At 40.0% G+C, this 22,910-nt stretch overlaps 1 protein-coding gene across 1 annotated transcript; it reads right to left on the bottom strand.

Moving 5' to 3' along the window:
* Positions 1–10,086: 10,086 nt before the first annotated feature.
* On the bottom strand, positions 10,087–22,571 carry LOC139434528 (zinc finger and SCAN domain-containing protein 31-like). Its single transcript, XM_071204477.1, has 2 exons — positions 22,090–22,571; positions 10,087–11,982 (listed from the first exon to the last, which is right to left on the bottom strand). Exons 1-2 carry the CDS (start codon positions 22,337–22,339, stop codon positions 11,138–11,140), a joined length of 1,095 nt encoding a protein of 364 aa, XP_071060578.1. The 5' UTR covers positions 22,340–22,571; the 3' UTR covers positions 10,087–11,137.
* Positions 22,572–22,910: the final 339 nt, after the last annotated feature.

Here is a 22,910-nt window from a genome sequence, read left to right as displayed (position 1 = left end):
TGTAGTGTCTTCGGAAACTGTAGTGTCTAAACTCCTAAAAAACTATTTGTTTCTCTGAATCGAAGGTTAAAAACACAAAAGCATTGTACACAATTTAAACCAATCAATATTATGTAATTAACGAGGATAAACTGATGTTTTTTAGTGGATGAGTAATGCAGATATCACTGTGTAATCATTTGACAGTGTGGGGAATATATCCGGTTTTATGAGGAAAACTTCGAGACCGGAAAAACTGTTTTCAACCATGCGAACTTGACATGGAAGCTGCATACACGTTATCCTGGCGAGACCTCAAATCATCTTCGTAATATCTATCAAACTATAGATCCTACACATCGACTTGACGTGGATTCTAAGAGTACAATACACTTCTCGCCAGAAATCTAATCAAAAAGCATTTTAATGGACTTCCGGTTGGACGAATGTGAGGGCTGCGTTGTCTCGTTCTCCCACGACTTTACTTTCTACATTTAATTTAAAACCACCGAAGTTGAATTAAACCCGTATTGTGTGAACATAATTTGGACTATAAATCAGAACAAGCCGATGTGATGCCGAAACCTGTCTGTCTCAATTGCTAGTGAAGTTGCTGGCTCGGACATGGCTAGCATAATTGGCCTGCTTGAGGAGCACAGAGCTAGCTCAGAGGGAGTACAGAGCTAGCATTTCAGCTGACTTCAAAGCTGCCTTTGCGGTACTGGAGGCGAAGCTGAACCAAACGCAGACCACAGTAGCAGAATATGGGGAACAAATAGAATCTCTTGAGACCAATGCCAATCTGCAAGATCAGCAACTCTGTATACTCGAGGAGAAGTGTGCGGTATTAGCAGATAGCAATGCTAAGCTAGCTGCGAAGACCGCAGATCTGGAAGGTCGGAGCCGCAGAAATAACATTAGAATCATTGGACTTCCTGAGTCTATTGAGGGACCCTGGCCTACAACCTTCTTTTCTGAACTTTTGGTGGAGCTGCTAGGCAATGAAACTCTCCAATCCCCTCCCAAGCTGGACCGTGCACACAGAGCGCCGGCTGCTAGGCCGCAGCCAGGGGCGAGACCGCGACCTGTGATATTGCGGCTGCATCGTTACCAAGTCAAGGACCTGATTGTCCGGGAGGCCCGCAAGAGACGAGGGGATCTCCGCTACAGTGGGACACCAGTGCAGATCTACGAAGACTTCACACAGGAGGTTCTCGAACAGCGGGCGAAATAGAGACATCATGTCAAAGCTGTACAACCTAGGCCTCAGACCTGCTCGCCTGCAGATCACACTTGGAAGCGGGGCTAAGAAAAGGTTCCCCTCGCCTCTGTAGCCTTTGCAGCTGGCTATGAATGCGAGCCGGCTAACTAACCACTGATGTTGTGCTAGGCTAGTGGTGGCTGAGCTAGGCTAGGCTAAACCACGCTGGCGCTGCATTGATGGTGGACTGGGTACGTTACAACCGTTATGTTGGGACACAATTCATTGTATAATCTAACGTTACCTAGCCATGACAACGCACAATGCAACATGTTGTCTATATTTATTTTTTGTATGATTACATTTTTATCTTTACACTATATACCCGGGGTGTTTTTTGCACTTTTTCGAATGTCCTTGTTAACTCATGCTGTTCACAATTGTTTCTGGGCACTTTACAGCCGTCGTTCTGTTGGGAAGTAATTTATTTTATAACTAACGTTGCTCGGCCAAGTCAGCACACGATGTGACATGTTTACATCTATTTTAATTTAATTTAATTGTTTTCATTTTTGTATTTACACTCTATACCCGGGATGTTCTTGCACTTTTGCAATGTTCTTGTTAACATTTGCTGTTCGCAAACTTTGTGCTTCCTGTTTGCTGCAGATGTCCAGCAGCTGGTGGTGGTTAAAGAAGAGGTTCTCCCTGACCAGCAGGAGTGGAGCACCAGTCTGGACCAGGAGGACCCAGATCCCCCCCCACACATTAAGCAGGAACAGGAGGAACTCAGGATCAGTCAGGAGGGAGAGCAGCTTCAGGAGCTGGAGGAGGCTGATATCACCAAGTCCACTTTCACTCCTGACCCTGTGAAGAGTGCAGATGATGAAGAGAAACCTCAGTCCTCACAGCCTCATCAAAGACAAACGGAACACATGGAAACAGAAGCTGATGGAGATGACTGTCGAGGACCAGAACCAGCCAGGAACTCAGATCCAGAGAGCAGTTTACAACAAAACACTGGAGACTCTTCTGAACCTGACTATGAACACAGTGCTGATTGGAAGGAGACCAGAGAACCTTTCTCAGGCTCAAACTCACTGAAAAATAGACATGAACCTGTCAGTGATTCAAGCCGTAGTGCTGTAAAGAAACAATTTGGCTGTTCTGTGTCTACGAACTATTTCACATATAGAAGCAATGTTCAGCAACACATGAGAATCCACACAGGAGAGAAACCATTCAACTGCTCAGTTTGTGAGAAAGCTTTTTCACAGAATATAAATGTAAAGGCACACATGAGAGGAAATATACAGCTGCAATGTTTGTGACAAAAGATTTAAATGGCGTAGTTATTTCAAAAGACACAAGTGTGTTGGTCATCAGTCCTCACAGCTTAATAAAATTGGGAAAGGCTTCCAAGGTGTAAGTACAGGAAAATCATGATGATATAAATAAATTAAATGATGAGCTGGTTAAGGTTATCATTCAGCTAAAGAAACAATTCCGGAAATTGCAGGAGTTAGGCGTACCAAGAGTGTACCCTGATGGAATGGTGAATGTAACAAATCCATTAAAGACAGAAATAAAGCATTCAGGCAACTCAAACAAATACATTCTCAGGAAGCTTTGAATCAGTATAAAATGGCCCAGGCTATAGCGAGGAGAACAATAAGAACGCAAAAACACACTTTTTGCAATAGTATTGGAAGAGAAGTACAGCTTGCAGATGTTTGGGGCATGATTAGGAGAATGGGGGCATTCGAAGAAATTACGAGTTACCAGTTTTGAGCAGAGGGGACAAAATGGCTGTCACAAATATAGGAAAGGCGGAACTCCTAGCTCAAACATTTAGGAAAGTTCATAGTTCAGATAACCTTACAGAGGAAGCCAGGCAGTGCAGAATACTAATGGAAAACCCGATATTGGATAGAGTAGAAGTGTTAGGAGATCAGTTGGACCTGCATTTTAGTATGTTTGAGTTGAGAAGAGCAATTATTAGTGCTCGTCAAACCAATCCTGGGAAAGATGGTGTTTGTTATAAAATGTTGGAACACATGACAGATAACTCTCTAGCCATTGTGTTAAGATTGTTTAACAGGGTGTGGGATATTGGTGAACTTCCATCAGTGTGGAAACAAGCGATAATAGTGCCCGTCCTAAAGCCAGGAAAAGACCCTTCAGATCCATCCAAAGTAATAAAGATAATGATGCTGTTTCAATCACTCTAATTTTACTGTTGATGTCAGAAGATAGAGGGGGTGGAGTTAGTTTAAAAAGTCACCTAAAACGTTATTGTCCTCTCTAAATTATATTTAGGTTTTTAATATGATTCGTGTTAACTAAGGATGTTCTATTTAAGTTGTGTGATACTGTGAACTAATGTTTAATTACTTTATTAACTACAAGGAAGTCTCTTTGAAGAGGGTAATAATAATTTAAAGATCTTAATGACCCCTTGATCTTGTCTTTTTTTTATTGTTTAATTACTTTATTAACTATAAGGAAGATTTACTGGTGTGCTTACCTAGATGATGTAAATAGTCTAAGTGCCATGTTAGGGGTACATTACAGCGCTCAGGAGTCAGCCCTTTGAGGCTTTGTTAACATGAATGCTTTTTGCTTTTGTTTTTGTTACTAAGATACTTTATAGATACACTTTGAAGTGTGCAACACTATACAAATGGTAGAATATGAAGTACTTTGTAAGGAATTTGGTTTCTTGGTAGAATATAAAGTACTTTGTAAGGAATCGGGTTTCTTTAGGGCTGTTTCAGTGAGACAATGCAGTTTTGATCATTTTAAGTTTCAAGGCTTTATGTCATATGCCCATTAGCTACAGTGTAGATATCTCAATGAAAAACATAGGTCACAGGCTCCTCCAACAGTGCAACATATATATATATATAGAGAGAGAGAGAGAGAGAGCACATAAAATATAATACTTTGTCTGAATACATTTTCTTTAAAGGCACTTTTGATTTTAACGCTATTTCAGTGGAACAATACAGTTTTGTTCAAATCAACGCTTTTTTTCTTTTCTTTTGTTACTAAGATACTTTTAGATACACTTTGATGTATGCAACACTTAACAACTGGTAGCATATTAAGTACTTTGTAAGGAATGGGGTTTCTTTAATACCCCGTTTTCTTTTTATTTTAACACTTGTTCAGTTAAACAATGCAGGTTTTTTTTCTGACATTTTAGTTATTTTCAGCTACCAAGATACTTTTTCTTTTGATACACTTTTATGTGGGAACATTTTACAACTTTTAGAATGTCAATTACTTTGTAACAAATGTATTTTCTTAAAGACTGACTCTAAAAGGCAAGTCTTTGATTTAACACTTTTTTACTGACACAAGGCAGATTTTGCTTTTTTTTTTTCTCTCGCTGTTTTTCTCTTACTTTTGGATACAGTTTAATGTTTGTCAACTTTACAACTGGTAGAAAGTTAAGTACCTTTTCTGAACAGATTTTCTTAAAGAATCAAACTCTAAATGGAAAGTTTGTGATTTTCCACTGTTCTGGTGACACAATGCAGTTTTGATAACTTGACTTGACTAACATGACTTTTTTCAAATATGTTTTAGATGCTTTACTTTGATTTCTTTCATGTTATTTTAACATAAAATTACCTTCAACATTCTGTTTTTCATATTTTTCAACATACGGTGATATTTGTTTATTATATTTTTGAAAAACTACACAGTGATTTTTTCAAAATACAACATGCAACTAATACATTATACAATATTTTTTTGTATATTTTCAACACAATATACTTGTACCTTTTTTGCAGGGCTTCATGATATTTGGCAGGTCATGTATAAAACCTGTGTCATCTTTCTTGAAACGGACGTGTTGTCCTTTTTAGAAAACAAGTTATTTGTTCTGCTTCTTCATCCTCTGAATTTTCCTCAACAATTGAGTTTGCTGGCTTGAGGTCCTCCTCTAAAACATAACATTACATATTTTGTAATGGTATTAACCCTCCGGTATCACTGTGGACGTTTTTGTCCATATGGGTCATTTTTCACTTTTCATTTTGCAATAACTTGTGTTGGTGCAATAACTTATGTTGGTGCAAATGGCCTGATTTTGTAACAAGGCTATTTTCTCGATCTATTTTGGAATTCCAATTTCAATTTTTCAAAGTGGTCTTTAATTCACTGTGTAACAAATCGAATACGCAAATTAGTCATTCGAGACAAAAATGTCCACTGCAAAATATTTTACTTTGCAGCCAGGTGTTTTTATATACTTCAAGGAGTGTATGTATCGCTGTGTATGTCTGTTTGACATTATCAAAGGACTTTGAAGTTCCAAACAATTCAAAACATTGAGCTTTAATCTGATTCTGTGCAAAAACTAATAATCCACCAAAATAAATGTTGTTGCTAATCTTTGACATATCCAAGACTGTGATAATAAAAAAAGGCGACCCCCCCCCACATTTATTATATGGAAAATAACTGCCTTTTTGTGCATGTTTTTCATAGAAAACGCAAATTCATGTTTCCAAACTGGCAGTTCAAGGGTTAAAATCCTGAACATAATTTAACATTTGGTATTTTTGATCAGGACTGAAGTTGATTGAAAGATTTAACCCCAAAAATATTTAAAAAATATGAATCTGTTGTAATTTTAGAGCAGTTTTTGATCTGATTTTGTGCAAAAAATAATAATGCAAAAAAATCCATTTTGTTGCTAATCTTTGACATATCCAAGAGCCAGTCCCCAGATATGTATTTTTTGGAAAATAACTAATTTTCTCTGTTTTCATCATGAAAAAAACAGCGGTTTCATGTATTCAAAATGGCATTTAAAGGGTTAAAATCCTGAAAATTATTACATTCTTGGTATTTTCTATTAGGGCGGAAGTTGGTTTAAAGATTGAACTCAAAAAGGTTGTGAAAAAAACCTTTTAATATAATGTTTTTATCAAAGTATTTTGCAGTAGACATTTTTGTCTCGAATGACTAATTTGCGTAGTCCAATCGAATGATACCGGAGGGTTAAGAATACATGATAAATAAATAATACATGTTGTAAAAATTGATCTATTATAATACCCTCAAACACATTGCTTATATATTTCAAAGAGAAGAGAGAACAAAAGAAAAACACCTATACAAAGAGAGCGGTGCACAGCGCTTAATATTTACTTGCACTATATTTCTGTTTTATTTATGTTATTGTGTTGCTCTGTTGGAGGAGCCTGTGACCTAAGATGTGTCATAACTACACTGTAGCTATGTTCATATGACAAAATAAAAAACCTTGAACCTTGAGGATGTGTCTTTCAGACAAACCATCATAATCATATAATATGTTATGCTTTGGATACTTTAGCCTCCATCCATGTTTACAATTGTTTACACTTGCATTTATGAATATAGTTTTGCTGTGTGTTACACTTTTGGATTTATGTTTATAGTTTGCTTTGATATTTGCTTAATGTATTAGATTGTTATTATTATGGGGCAACTGGTGCTTGAAATTCAAATATTTACGAAATAGTCAATTCTGATCAAATAGTTTTTGTTTAAATCATTTGACAAACACATGGATGTGAAAAAAAGAGAGTATTTGTGTTCAATACAATACAATGAATATGTAGGTATTACATTATACATTCTAGGTATTCAGGTAGCGCATCAGACCCTCTCGTATGTCCCTGCCCTCCTCCTCTGCACCTTGTGCCACTGCTACCCCTGGCTCTGCTGCTGCTGGTGCATCCCACCCATCATCATAGGTCTCTCCATGATTCTCGCAGAGGTTATGCAGAGCACAGCATGTCAGAACCATTGATTTCACAAGTTTCACATCACAGTCATTTATTTTGATGAGGCAACGCCACCTTCCCTTCAGTCTACCAAAAGCGTTTTCTACCACTACACGTGCTCTGCAAATGTTCTTGTTGTATGTCACATGTTCTTCTGTCAGCCGTCCAGTGTCAGGGAAGGGTTCCCCTCTGGAGTCGGTGGACGCGCCGGCGCGTCCAGGTGCGCATACTTTTATGTAATTAATCATATATTTTCGATTATAAGGAGTAGAAACATGATTCAGATATCCGCGGAATCGCTGGAAGGGTAGATTTCCAGCGGTATCTCCTGTGAGACTGTAACCAGGGCACAGCAGCCAATATGGCCGCTCAAAGCAGCTTGACTTTACACTGTGTGGGATTGGTGGAGTCGGTGCGACACCCTCACAATGATCCCTGTATGTCTGAATGTACGTCTCCATGCTTTGAGGCAACGTGATTCCACGCATGGTATTCCCCCGTCCCTTCCCAGTGGACCAGTGATTTGGGGGAGAGGGCCAGTCCTTAGCCAGATTAGCTTTCATCTTATTGTAGACAGAAGCACGGGTCTTCTGGCATACAGGGGTCTCACTACCGGAGGCTTCTGGGGACCGCATGACAGTCTTGACCGGGGTCTTGAGAGGGGTATTGCTGCCTGAGGCTGCTGGGGACCGCATGACAGTCTTGACCGGGGTCTTGAGAGGGGTCTCACTACCGGAGGCTTCTGGGGACCGTATGACAGTCTTAACCGGGGTCTTGAGAGGGGTATTGCTGCCGGAGGCTTCTGGGGACCGCATGACAGTCTTGACCGGGGTCTTGAGAGGGGTATTGCTGCCGGAGGCTGCTGGGGACCGGATGACAGTCTTGACCGGGGTCTTGAGAGGGGTTTCACTACCGGAGGCTTCTGCGGACCGCATGACAGTCTTGGCCGGGGTCTTGAGAGGGGTTTCACTACCGGAGGCTTCTGCGGACCGCATGACAGTCTTGACCGGAGTCTTGAAAGGGGTATTGCTGCCGGAGGCTACTGTGTTTATGCCGGAGGTAATTGAGATTGCCAGGCCCTTAAATCGTATACATTATTCCTCCTCGTCAAGCACAGCAGCAGTGGCACTCTGCTTCCTGGGTTTTAGCCCTTTTTTCAGCCTGGAGCGCAGGGTCTTCACCTCATCAATGAGGGCATCCTTCTGAGCCCTTAATGCCACATTTTCCAGCATCACCTGCCTGAAGTCCTCTTCGTCACACTCGGTATGTGGGGAGAAGGGTGGAGGGTGCACCGGGTATTCCTCCTCATTGTCTATATCCAATGATGTAGCCATTCCAATGATGGGATTAGTCTTTCGGAGGTCATGGAGCAACTGCAGGGCCACACTATGCTTCAGCCTTGCCAGGACCTGATGTGCCTCATCTTGGGAGAACTCAGGGTGGTCATGAGTTACATCACGGTCTAGTCTCTTCCCAGCATACGAACACCCTGTGATGGGACAGGGTTTGGTCCGAACATTTATTCTGCCACTGGCCATTTTAAGAATGATGCCTCTTTCCTCCAAGTTCCGCACTGCATGTTTGTGCTTAAGGTGCTTGTTCAAAGCCAGATAGAAGAGTCTGCACACCGGGCATTCGGACGACATCCTTACTAAAAGAGACACAGTGAATTGTATTTAAATTATTTTCTGATTCTCCGTTTATATGCGTTAGCGTAACCGGTGATTGCAACAATGGGTCCGATGCTTCAGTGCCTGGTACACGGACCAAGGGAGGACTTGGGGTGCCCCGGAACCAGGCAGTACCCCAGCAGGAAACACGTTTTATGGTCAAAGGAGGAAAGAGTGATAGAACCGGGTAAAGCAAATAAAGTGTCCAACAATAGTGACTTGTGAGGCGGCCAGAGAGTCTGTCATCTCTCAGTTCTATCCTCCAGGCAATGTGGTACCAGAACTGGGTCAAATTGACCAAAATGTAAACAAAATAAGTTTCAATTCATCCATGGAAAAGGGCTGAAAATGAAAAAAAGTATCCGAAAATAGTGCCTCATAACCCGGGTAGAGTCCCCTGACAACTCTCCTTACATTCCTCCAGAGACCAGTTCAAAAACTTAAAGTTTGGTAAGAACCATGCTTGGGGGTCTTCATGCAACAATTATATCCGAGCCAAAGCACTCATGGAGTGGATGCATTCCTCCATGAGTCCTCTCAAAAACCGGGTTTCCGATTTCGTGCGTAAGGTAGCTTGAAAAACATGAATGAATTTTTGACGGAGGAGGGGAGGTCTCGATTCCCCTCTCCGTTGTAAAATGCAACGGGGGAGTGCAAAAGTGTCCCCTTCGGCCCATTGCTTATACCCAGCAATGAGTCTCTGAAAGGCGGGGATAAGTTCTGTGAATAGAGGGAGAGAGCAGCCAGAGAGAAGCGGGCTGTGAGAGCCACAGAGTGCACCAAGAGATCTCCTTGCAGCGCAAGGCTCTTGCACCTAGACTGCACCCAGAGAACAGGCTGCTTCACAGCACTTTACAAGACAGGAAAAGTGATTGAATCCTAGGTATACATGTTTTAAATAGTCCGATACCTCCAGGGCGCATCACCACATTTTACAAGCCAGGGAAGGTGCCTGAATCCTGGGTAAACATTGTTTAATTGTTTAAGTGTTTTTAAATGTGTGAAATAGTGTCTTGTCACTTTCAAAACTCTCCCGTCATTGACCGGAGAAATTGGGTCGATGTTGTATTCAATCTGACCGTTAATATTCCAGTGAGACGAAGTACGTACAATGACCGGAGTGATCCCATGTTAATTTTGTCCCAAAACCGGAGCATTCTCACACCCTGATAATTTTCAGAACCTGAAGGCTCTATATTTACTGGAGCAGGTGAAGCATACAACAGATACTTTCAGCATTATCGGAGCACGAAGTGGAAGCTTGGATGAAACACAGCGGACTTCTAAACAATGAACACCCGCAACTTGGAAGAAATAAAGTTGGGTTTTATGCGTTCTATTATTGCAATGCAAACCCATGATGTAATGAAAGTAATTAAGAATAATGTAGTCATTGAATGCTCATTTCAGTAGATTTAATCAAACAAAACAAACATATTGGACATCGCCTCAAGACTGTAACCCCTTCATATTCTGTTGAAATAGTCAAATACTAGCCATATCTTACAAATTGCTTTTTTGAATCATTAATATGTGGATGAAAGTTGAACTGGATGATTTAACATTTATGCCATCTGCTGGAAAAGAAGACGTATCGCTCTGTTGGCGTCATTTGTACAACAAAAACAGAAAAGAACAGTAAAGACACCGTCCTGCACAGAGCACACAATCCAACAGCACGTTTTTGGCCTAGCATCACTTTACAAAACGTTTAGATTAAGACACTAAGACTAGCTGGTCCATTGTAAAGGTCAGTCCACCTTAAATGAGCAGTGGGTGATCAGCAGGTGAAAGGCAGGACACGAGAACTTGGACCTGAGGAGATGTAACGATTATTAAACAAGAAATAGTTAAGTCAAGGGGTCAAATAAATGAACATTCGTGATTATTAGCGAATCGGTTGCAGGTGGGTGAAATCAGGCTTAGGGAGTAACGTATTACATGTAACGGCATTAGGTCATCAGGATACAAAATAGGCAAATGTATTTCCTTACAGTTACAGAAGCAAAAACAATCAGATAACAGGTAATTTTATATAAAACAGGGCTCATTAACAGGATAGCAATGACACAAAACATTTAGAAATAAAGAACAATACATCAAATCATCCTATATCTCTATATGGAAACTTGGAGCCCTCTATCCAAAATAAAATGGTTCATCAACAGTCAGTGGTTAACGTATACATCAGAAAATCAGTATGACAAAAACATTAAACATATTGTCCACTTATGTAGATAAAGATGGAGTTCATTAAAGTCTTATATGAATGTTGTGCAACAATGTTAATCCAGCCAGACAGATTTTTCTCATGTGTGAACTGTCATAAGACTTATTCATTGTCCAGTCCATCAGCTTCTGTTTCCATGTGTTCAGCTGAGCTGCTGATTGGAGGCTCTGCCTCTCCGTTATCCTCAGTATGAATTTCATTAAGCTGTGAGGACTGACGACCAACACACTTGTGTCTTTTGAAATCAATACACCGTTTAAATCTTTTGTCACAAACATTGCAGCTGTATATTGTGGACTCTCATGTGTGTCTTTAAATTTCCACTCCGTGAAAAAGCTTTCTTACAGACTGAGCAGATGTGTGGTTTCTCTCCTGTGTGGACTCTCAGGTGTTCCTTTAAACTTCCTCTCTGTGAAAAAGCTTTCTTACAGACTGAGCAGCTAAAGGGTTTCTCACCTGTGTGGATTGTCATGTGTCTCTTTAAATCTATATACTGTGAAAAAGCTTTCTCACAAACTGAGCAGCTGTGTGGTTTCTCTCCTGTGTGGATTCTCATGTGTCGATATATACTTCGTTTCCGTGCAAAAGATTTCGTACACACAGAGCAGCCAAATTGTTTCTTTACAGCAATACGGCTTGAATCACTGACAGGTTCTTGTCTATTTTCCAGTGATTTTGAGCCTGACGCAGGTTCTCTGGTCTTTTTCCAATCAGCACTGACTTCAGTGTCAAGTTCAGAAGAGGCTCCAGTGTTGTCCTCAGTCTTTGGTTGTAAACTGCTCTCTGGATCTGAGTTCCTGGCTGATTCTGGTCCTCGACAGTCATCTCCATCAGCTTCTGTTTCCATGTGTTCAGTTTGTCTTTGATGAGGCTGTGAGGACTGAGGTTTCTCTTTATCATCTTCACTTTTCACAGGGTCAGGAGTGAAAGTGGACATTGTGGTATCAGCCTCCTCCAGCTCCTGAAGCTGCTCTCCCTCCTGACTGATCCTGAGTTCCTCCTGTTCGGGCTTAATATGTGGGGGGGGCTCTGGGTCCTCCTGGTCCAGACTGGTGCTCCACTCCTGCTGGTCAGGGAGAACCTCTTCTTTAACCACCACCAGCAGCTGGACATCTGCAGGAAACAGGAAGTACACAGTAAGAACAAACTGTTAAGTGTTAGCATTTAAAAATCTAATCACCATTAAAATGGGAGACATTTTGCAGCCCTAATTAATGTCTTTGTTTTTATAATTTCATATTCTCTTTTTTAGTCCCACCTATTGTTTATTTATGTTGTCTCAATTCACCTTATATAGCCCAACCCCTTTCCACTTCCAGTTAAAAATGAAAGGTTTTTTTCTTCTGGTTTAGCACTAGCTGCAATGTAAACAATGAATTGTATTTGGGATTGTTCACAGATACACTACGTCTATAGTATAGAATTAAAATCCTGCATTCAAACCTTATTCAAGTAAAAGTATCATCAGAACATTTTACGGCACCTTCTTATTTAATAGTAATGATGGTGCAGTAACACACATATATACATATATGCAGGGTTGGGAGGGTTACTTTGTAAATGTAATCAGTTACTGATTACTGATTACATGGCTCTGAAAGTAATCCGAATACAGTTACGTGTCTTAAAAAAGTAATCAGATTACTTTAGATTACTTTTGGATTACTTTCTTTTTCCATCACAGATGGGTATGTTTTGGTGAACAGGAGACACAAAAAGCAAAAGGAAACTGAACGTGTTTTTACTGTTTTAATGGCTTATCAAGAGCACAACTGAAACATCACATCTGAAACGATGTAACAACATAATAAACTTTTTGGGGATGCAGCTTGGGATGTGAGGAGTGAGGGACACGGCTTAGAACGGGCGTGTCGCCTTCTGTCCTGCCAGTGTTGGCAGGACATGAATTAAAATGTGGAACTCGGACTTCATTTTAAGGACATTTCGGCCAGGGGTGTAGAGCTATATTTTAAGCACCGGATTGGCAACACAGGAGAGTGTGTGCACCAGTCTGCCTTGATCTATGAATTCATGTCCGTGACTCTCACAGTATCTGCTGCCCACAGCTGTTTTTTAGAAGGAAAACCTCCTTCACTTCATGAAATCTCTGCAGCACCAGGAGGCAGCGGGAGGGTTAACTCAGCCTCTGAGAAGACGAGCGAGCCGCACAGTGCCTTTCACGCACCGCCTTCACTGTGTATACCTTCAGAAATAATCATTAGTAAGGCTAAAGACTAAAGAGCGACCACAGGCTGATGTGTTTTAACCACACACACACCTATATATACAAACACGCGATTTAAACGCAGACTTTTGTGCCTCCATGTTTCGTTGTTATTGTTTCACTGAGCGAGCGGACCCGCGATTTTTTTTCAAATGCTTTTTTGGTCCATCTGCGGCGGTTTTGTGGGCTGTGATGATTCGGCTGTAACTACTTGAATATTAAATGTGAAGAGGAAATCTTTCCACCAATAATTCCAATAAGTAATCCAAAATGTATTCACTTCAGGTTTACGAAAGTAACTGTAATCAGATTATTCGTTTTTCAAATGTAACGCGAGCTGAATACAGTTACTTGATTTTTGTATTCTGATTACGTAACGCCGTTACATGTATTCCGTTACAACCCAACCCTGCATATATGTATATACACATATACATATACACACACATATACATATACACACATATACATATATATATATACATATATATACACACACACACATATATATATATATATATATATATATATATCTCAACCCCATAGAAAATCTTTGGAGGGAGTTGAAAGTCTGTGTTGCCCAGCGACAGCCCCAAAACATCACTGCTCTAGAGGAGATCTGCATGGAGGAATGGGCCAAAGTACCAGCAACAGTGTGTGAAAAACCTTGTGAAGACTTACAGAAAACGTTTGACCTCTGTCATTGCCAACAAATGGTATATAACAAAGTATTGAGATGAACTTTTGTTATTGACCAAATACTTATTTTCCACCATAATTTGCAAATTAATTCATTAAAAATCCTACAATGTGATTTCCTGGATTCTTTCCCCCCATTCTGTCTCTCATAGTTGAAGTGTACCTAGGATGAAAATGACAGGCCTCTCATCTTTTTAAGTGGGAGAACTTGCACAATTGGTGGCTGACTAAATACTTTTTTGCCCCACTGTATATATACTATAGCGTGTGTGAAATAACAGTATATATATGTGTATACACATGCTAAATGGAGGAATTATTTCTGATTTGAGTTACATTTTTGAAAGAATAAGCCAGTGAAGTAATCAAAGTAATTGTTGTTTTCACAGTGATGAAGACGAGTATCAAATGGCTTCTGGATCACAGCCATCAACATCTGCCTCATCCGAGCTACGACGTGCATCAGATCAGCATACAGTTGCCCCAGAGCCATCAACATCCAAGCTACGCCGCCGGACGTCTGCACCAGTACTAACTCAGCCTCCCTCTGCATCTTCTGATTCAGTGGACAGACTGTCAGCAGGAAAGTGAAACGGCTGGTGTGTGGCAGACTAAGATTATTACCGTTCCTGACGCTGTGGTGGACTACAACAGAAGCATGGGCTGCGTGGATGTGTCCAATGCTTTGATTGGGTACTACAGCGTTCACCACAAAACCATGAAATGGTACAAGACTTGTTTTTACCATTTTCTGGACATTGCAGTGGTGAACAGGTTCCTTCTCCACAAGGAGCTGCACAAGATGAGGGGTGACCCTGGCAGGACGAAGCCACACACCCAGAAGTCCTTCAGGGAGCAGCTTGCTGCAGACACGAGGGGTGAAGTCCCTGCAGCACCACCACCACCACTCCCCCCATCATCACTTGTATACATTCCCAAGTATTATGGGGAAGATGCCACTACGCTCAGGAGGTGCTCTGATGCTGGCAACACAACGGTGAAGACCTATCTACTGCCTGGTGCCTCAATTCAAAAACACTAAACACATTCAGGTTGTGTACAACATGCTTGTGGTGTCATTTCGGTTTTAGGTGTAGTTTTTTTAGTGTGTTATTTTTTAAATAAATTTGCTCCTCTTGGAGACAAATGTATCCTATGTTTCCCAATAGAAGTGTTAGTCGGGTGATAAACATGTAAGGACTGTGGCAAAGTCCACACACAGACACACACCATTTACATAAAATTAAAAAATGTAATTACATTTTTTTTTTTTTTTATATAAAAACACTTGTATTTGGATGGGATGATTACCTATAGTGATAATAAAATTATTTTTACAGTATGGTACCTGAAAAAGGTCAAATGGCACTGATGGTATCCTAATGTGCCAAAATGTCAGTCCGCCTGGACTACTGGTTTTGGTAAACCTCTCTAAAAGGGTAACATTTTACTTGTTTTGCCTCAATCTTGATACAGGGTACTTATTATATGTTGTACTTTGGATTCCTAAAGCTTGTAGTCTACCTTACCATCATTCAAGGGTAATTTTCACTATAAGTAATGGTTTTTTTTTTTAGGCGGAGATAAGAATTTACCTTTTTTTTTTACTATGTTCCATCTGAATTTACTCTGACACAGAAACATATTGATTCCGACACTTCTACATCCAACTCACAGATGTAACCTTGCTTTGATAAAAGAAATTATTCATATAATCCTTTTAGAAGTTAAGTTATAGTCATTTGTTTTGGACATAGCATTTTCGAGCCTGAAACCTGAAAAGCAGGCTCAGGGCTTAAGAGGTTAAAGTTTTATTTCATTCATTAATTCATATTATGGCAAGAACCACTCAACCCAGTAAAGAGAAACGACCGTCCATCATCACTTCAGCGTTAATTTTGGCAGCTATTTTTGATTTAGTCTTTAGACGAAAATGGTTATTAATTTTAGTCACATTTTAGTCCTTTTTATCCTTCATAGTTTTAGTCGAGCAAAAATCATTGCATTTTAGTCAAAATGTTTTCTCTCTTTAAACTAATTCAGTTAGGCAAATACAGGAATCTGAAATTGGAATCAAGGTGACAGTATCAAGTGTTGAAATGAGTAAAGCAACATTTCACTCTCTTAACACTTTACTCGTGTAATATCTAGGGCAGATCTCTGCGTGCCGCTGCAGCGTCTGTTAAGCCCCGCCCCCCGCACACAGGGAGATCGCTCTTCTGGAGTGAAGAGAGCGGAAATAATGATATTGCAAGTTAGAAACATAAGATGCATTTTCACAGACAAGACCCTGCATTTTGAATGTCCGATAGTCCACCATTAACCTGTTAAGCCCCAAGCCTGTTTTTCAGGTCTCAGGCTCGAAAAATGACATTTCCAGAACAAATGACCATAACTACACTTCAAAAAATATAAATAAATAATAATCTTTTTTCTCAAAGTAATGATAAACCTGTGAGTTGGATGTAGAAAAGTCAGAATCAATATAGATGTTTTTATTTTAAAGAAAATTCAGATTGAACATGATAAAAAACTGTAAATGATAGTGTCCGTCCAAAGAATATGTTGTACTTATAGTGAAAACTAACCTTGGATGATGGGTTAGTAGACTAAAAGCTTTAGGAATCCAAAGTACAACATATAATAAGTACCCTGTATCAAGATTGATGCAAAATAAGTGATATTAGACCTTTTTAGACAAATTTAGCAAAAAAAACCCTCTTCTGGGATCATTTGAGTGCATTTTCCTTATCTCTGGCCCCCCTTGTTCGATTTTGACATGTGACATCTCTTTCTGACCGTTAGAGCCAATAGTATCGAAGGGGAATCGTCCCGCACACACTCATGTTAAAAAAAAAAAATTGCGTCTTCACGCAAGCACTTTGGCTCCATAGTGAAGCTGTCTCTAGGTCTGACATCTCAAAACCGAAAAGCAGATTTATTGCTCATGGATTATCAGAAATCATTCAAAGTGACACAGACACATTGGATTAACTTCAGCATCATTGTTATCGTTTTAATGCCATTGAAGACCACTTTTGACCAGGCTACCACACAGGTGAGCCATTTTGCCATTTTTGGTAAACTAGCTCCATATGTTTTGATGTGTGTTCTTGTTATTATCTCCGAGAGTTTGTATGGGTTTTTTTTTGGAAAAAAATTCAAATGATCAGTTAGATGAGTTTCTTTCCGTTACATGGATATAAAACATTCATAGTTTATTAAATGAACATGCCCTCAGACACTGTTTTCTGCAAGATATTGCAGGAGGCCCCCGGAACCGGGGTCTCTCGGGCTTAACACCTTAGTCTCGTCTCGTCGAAAACAAAATATACATTTCGTCATAGTTTTTATTATCAAGAATCTATTTTTAGCTCGTCATCGTCTCGTCTTAGTCATGTAAAAAAGGTAGTTGATGAACATTTTTCGTCATAGTTTTCGTTGACGAAATTAACACTGCATCACTTTAAGAAATGAAGGCCAGTCGGTCCGGAAAATGTCAATAACTTTGAATGTATCCTCAAGTGCAGTCGCCAAAACCATCGAACGCTATGATGAGCAGGGATGAAAACTCATCAGGCATGAAAAAGGTGACAAGGACCCGAGCCCCCCGACACCGCGGAATATCGGCTTTAAAATGAGGAATAACAGGATGTTAGCAGTCAGAACAACTAAAGCAGCAGTGTTAATAATAACAGAAACGCCAAAGAGTCACATCTAATATAAATATATAAAATCATTTATTTGAATCAGTCAGTTTATAATTCTGGCAGCACTGTTGAGCATTTTGAAAATGTATTTTCATGCCTCTGTGCAAGGCTTAGTCTTTCTATCTGTATAGCCACTGGTGTAAAGTAACTAAGTTCACAAACTCAACAAGTACTATACTTGGGTACAATTTTAATGTGTTGCTACTTTGTTCTTCTTCTCCTCTACAGTTCAGAGGTACATGGTATTTCATACCTTTAGTTACTTCACAGATGTGGATGAATGATGTGAAATATAATCAAGTGTTGAATCAGACTTTAGTTCCACCTGGAGTCAATTCACAAGCTACCCTGCAGTATACAAAGTCATTCAAACTATCTGCACCTTTACCAGCTTTGAGAACACTTTCATGATCAATCATTATAAAACATATCAGATATATTATTCTGAAATGGACCAATCTGCACAATGACTACCTTTACTGTCGCTGCTTTCACTATATTTTGATGATCATACTTTTACTTGAGGAACATTTTGAATGCAGTACTTTTACTGTAACATAGTATTCCTACACTCTGGTACTTCTAGTACAAGACCTGAGTACTTCTACCTTTACTCAAGTACAAGATATGAGTACTTCTACTTTTACTGTCGCTACTTTAACTATATGTTGATGATAATACTTTTGTACTTTTATTTGAGGAACATTTTTGAATGCAGGATTGTTCCTACATTCTGGTACTTCTACTTTTAATGAAGTACAAGATTTGAGTACTTCTACTTTTACTGTACAAGACCTGAGTAATTCTACTTTTACTGAAGTACAAGATTTGAGTACTTCTACTTTTACTGTACAAGACCTGAGTAATTCTACTTTTACTGAAGTACAAGATTTGAGTAATTCTAGTTTTACTCAAGTACAAGATCTGAGTACTTCTACTTTTATTCAAGTACAAGATCTATACTTATACCACCTCTGTTTATAGCCTCTGAACAAAACTATTAGAAAACGAAGGCTAAAGCTAACGTTAGCAGATAGTGACAATATATGCTAGTTTGCCAGCTCAACGATAATATTGCGACAGAAAAACTTTTCAGTGCACATCACGCTCTGCCGCTTCCAAAGGGAGCTCTGCTCTGAACACCTGAACGGCCCGTTCTAACAGCTGTTCACCAGCGGTCCAGTCTGTGCCACAGTGACTCCGGACCACACAGTTAATATTAACGAACGCACCCATAGGTAATGTAGCTGCTGAAGCTAGCTAGACCATCATCGCGGAGCAGCAGAGCCTTATTATACATCCATGAGCAGAGCCGACAGGCAGGAAGACTCGAGCATTCATTATAATATATTAAAAAAGAACACCATGCGTGTGATGATGGCAGATAACAGCTCGCGGCCGCAGATTATTCCGGGTCCCAGACCCCCCCCATACCCCAACAATATTTGTATTGGAGATCTACGTGAATCACACAAACGACCTATTTTGGATTAAAAACGGCGAATTTCGCCAATAGGTGACATGTTTGCATCCCGGGATGAGACTGGCTCTCATGAGGACCCCCCTGGGAAAGGAAGAGCAAGGGTTACCTCTGCTGCAGAGGATAAATACATCAGAGTTACCAGCCTCAGAAACCGCTAATTAAAGCACCTCAGATTAGAGCCCACATAAACGATCACAGAGCTCAAGGAGCAGACAATCTTAACATCCACTGTTCAGAGGAGACCGCGTGAATCAGGCCTTCACGGTATACGTGTGTACCGAAGTGTACCGAATGAATATAACGTGAAACATAAACAATTGAGAACGTGAACAACTTCTTGGAAGTAATCTCAGGTGCTGCGTCGCAGCATTCAGAGTAATTGGCTCACATTGGGTTCAACGCGTCATAGAGCGAGCAAGTCATTTTATTGGACGAGAGGCATACTATGAGAGCTGGTCAGAGGGATGCGTTCAAATGTAGTCAGTAATTTGAGGAACTGTCGAAATGGCGAATGCAGATAAAGTTGAGCTCGAAAATCCTCCAGCATCATTGAAGTCTCCGGTTTGGGAACATTTTGGTTTCGCAGTTACGTACAAAGATGACGGACAAAGACAGGTGGACCGAACCAAAGCTGTTGTCGGCATTGTTCAACTAAAATTGGTTACGCGGCTGGCACTACATCAAACTTGTACTCATTTGAAAAGGCATCACCCGAACGTGAATATCACCGGTACCAAAAGAAAAAAGACTGAAGTGCAAACCCAACTCCCACTAGCATTTAAGCCTCCACCACTCGCAAAAACATCAGACCGAGCCAAAGCTATTACAAACGCCAAATATCCTTATGTTGCCATGTTAGCAAAGCGCTACCTGGCTGTATCTGCTACCTCTGTCCCTAGCGAGAGGGTGTTCTCCACAGCAGGAGACATTGTTAGTGCCAGCAGATCTGCCCTTTCGGCAAGCAATGTGGACAAGTTCATTTTTCTTTAAAAAAACATGAAAATACAAGCAAGTCATAATGTCAAGCTGGCTGCTTAGGTACTAGTACAGTACAGTTCAAATACAGATTATTTCAGTTCATCGAAATGCTGCACCTTAATGTTTATTTTATTTAGTATTTATTTGAGTGAACATTCACAGTTTAATAATAATTAAACATTTTTTTCAAAAAACACGTTATGTTTTGTGATAATTTTTTCTGTACAGCCGAAAGCTTACCGAACCGTGACCTAAAAACCGAGGTACGTACCGAACCGAAATGTTTGTGAACCGTTACACCCCTAGTATGTCTATATGTCTATATATATATATATATATATATATATTATATATATTATAAATATATATTATAAATACATGTTGGCAATAATTGATTGATGAGATTTTACATTCATTTATATTAATGTTTTAATTACTTAATGACCTTTGTACCTTTTAGATGTGTTTACTTTATTATTGAACATATTTATTCATTGATTTTTTTAATGAATTATTCTCCTGCAATTTAAATTAATCCAGAGTATTGTTTTTATTTGCTTTTTACACATCTAAAAAGAAAAGGTGAATAAAGAAGCATATTAACCTCTAAATTATCAATTTATGTCACATGTCATCAGGGTTTCCCACACATAGACTTTACTTGGGCGGGCCACCCAGGTATAATAACGGCCGCCCAAGTATATTTTGTGACCCATTTAATTTATTTTAAAATTATTTAAAATGTTGTATCCGTCCGCGACCTGCGATCAATTAACTTGTGGACAATGATCCCTCACTCTACGCCTCCTGTACCCATGCCCGGACTGGCCATCGGGAGGACCGGGGGGTTTCCCGATGGCCTGGCCTGTTAAGTGGCCTGCTGGCCTGATGATTTGTGTGGGTCTGCCTCACACTGGGTGACTGGCTGTCTACATGATGTGACCTGCCGACATGGCCACTGTCATACAGATCATAAATCAAAGCCCTTGATTGTGTGTCATTCAAGCTCGGGATAACTACAGTTCAGGTGAGGTGGTGAGTGTCTAGATAGTTAACTTAGTCTAAGTTATCTCAGTGGGTCTCAAACGGTTTGGTCACCATTTATGTAAACACATATTTACATTTGAGGGGGGAGTGATTAGTAAAATATGCATGAATAAAAAAATAAAGTAAAAAATAGGTGAAAAAAGGTAAAATACACTTTTAAAACTTATTGAGAATTAAAGCTAGTCTTTGCTTCTGCCTCAAAGAGGAGCAGGGGGAGAGGGGAGAGGGGGAAGGGAGGGAGGAGAGGCTGATTCAGGAGCCCAGACACACTCACAACTATAAATGAACCAAAAATAAATAAATAAATAAACAAGTTTCGGTGTTTTTTCATATTGGAAATGGTATGTTATTGGTTATGGCCATGTTCTTATGATTATTGAAATGTATACATTTCTGTTTGGGTATTCCCATAGCCTCTTTAAATAGTAACCCATGTCCATATGTGTATTTGTGGGTAGTAGATGTAAACTATAGGGCTATATGGGCAGCAACGCTGTAAATATTTGGCAAATAAATACAGCAAAATGTCACCAAAAAAACTGGTAGTGGCCTGGCTGGGTGTATACGTTCCGGCCTGAATTATTGTCTCGGTCCTGACTGTACCTGTTCGCTCTGCCATCGCGTGAAGTGTCTGTTCACAAGCGACCAACAGAAAGGTTAATGTTAATGGTGTTGCACGTCATACACAAATTACATCCTATTTAAATCACGGAAGTGATGCGCCTCCGTCTTTTCCACATTCCCTTTGCTGGGGAGACGGCGGCCGCACGACGAACGGAAGAAAACAGGAAATGTTTGGGGGGGGGTGTGTGTGTGTCGGAGTCAGTCACTCTGTGATCCACTCCGTCACAATAATAAAGTACATTTGTCTAATAATACTTACATACTTTTACTTAAATAACATATGAATGCAGTACTTTGACATGTAATGGAGTATGTTCACAGTGTGATGTTTGCACTTTTACTTCAGGATCTACTACCTCCAGCAAGCGCTGATAAAGAGTCTAAAGTGTTATTAATGTGATAATAAAGTGTTACTGATGAGTTTAAAGTGTTAATGAAGAGTAAAGGGAACAGACCTGCTCTGTGTATCCGAAGCTGAGGCTGTAAAACAGCGTCCAGTAGTTTCTGGAGTCTCTCGTTCTCCTCTATGGAAAGAGACAGCTCCTCCTCGAGCTCTGCTATCGTTTTTTTAAACAGAGCAAATATCTCTTCAGCAGCAGCAGTGAGTCGCTGCTTCTTCAACGACAGCAGCATTTGGACTTTACTCATGTTTACTAGATCAACTCTTCCTGCAAACTCCATTAAACACACCGTTTCTCTCTCCATCAAACTCTCAATCTGACTAGTGTTGCTAACGTGTTTCCAGCTAGCATGCTAAACTAGCTCCTATAGTCCGAGGTAAACGCTCCAGAAAAAAGAGCACAGAGTCCATTCAGAGGTTTATCCAGACACAAAGATGATGGATCAGTAGTGCTGGAGCTCACACACACTTTCTGAGGAACACAAAGAGAGAGAACCTTAGCTACGAGACGCCACATGGATCCAGGTTAGAAAGAGCTTCTTCTTCTCTCGGTTTTTGGCGGATCGCAAACAGCTTTTAGTTGCATACCGCCGCCTACTGTACATGAGTGTGTATTATGTCATTCCATCTCTAATAAAACAAAATAAAATAAGAAACCATAAAATAAATACAACAAAACAATCCTCCATGATCTATGACCTACTGTTCGATTATTTTAACATTAGGAAAGGTAAACAGTGCCTTTCTGGTAGCTCTTACTCCCTCTCCTTTTGTTCCCAGACTACCAAACCAACACACTTAAAATAATAAAATAACATATCTTTAGATGCGGATTTTGTTAAACTAATACGTTTGCGCTGTGGACCAACACTATAC

Source organism: Pseudochaenichthys georgianus, chromosome 9 (genome assembly GCF_902827115.2).
Source record: "Pseudochaenichthys georgianus chromosome 9, fPseGeo1.2, whole genome shotgun sequence".
NCBI lineage: Eukaryota > Metazoa > Chordata > Actinopteri > Perciformes > Channichthyidae > Pseudochaenichthys > Pseudochaenichthys georgianus.
Note: the sequence above shows the minus strand (reverse complement) of the source record. Positions and strands in the feature narration are given on the sequence as shown.

Bases quoted from the DNA above. Each gene is read 5' to 3' on its own strand.
- LOC139434528 (XM_071204477.1), bottom strand. From the start codon at position 22,339: ATGGAGAGAGAAACGGTGTGTTTAATGGAGTTTGCAGGAAGAGTTGAT. The intron at 11,983-22,089 runs GTCTGTTCCCTT...TGTTTCCTGCAG, and splicing joins GCTTCGGATACACAGAGCAG to ATGTCCAGCTGCTGGTGGTG.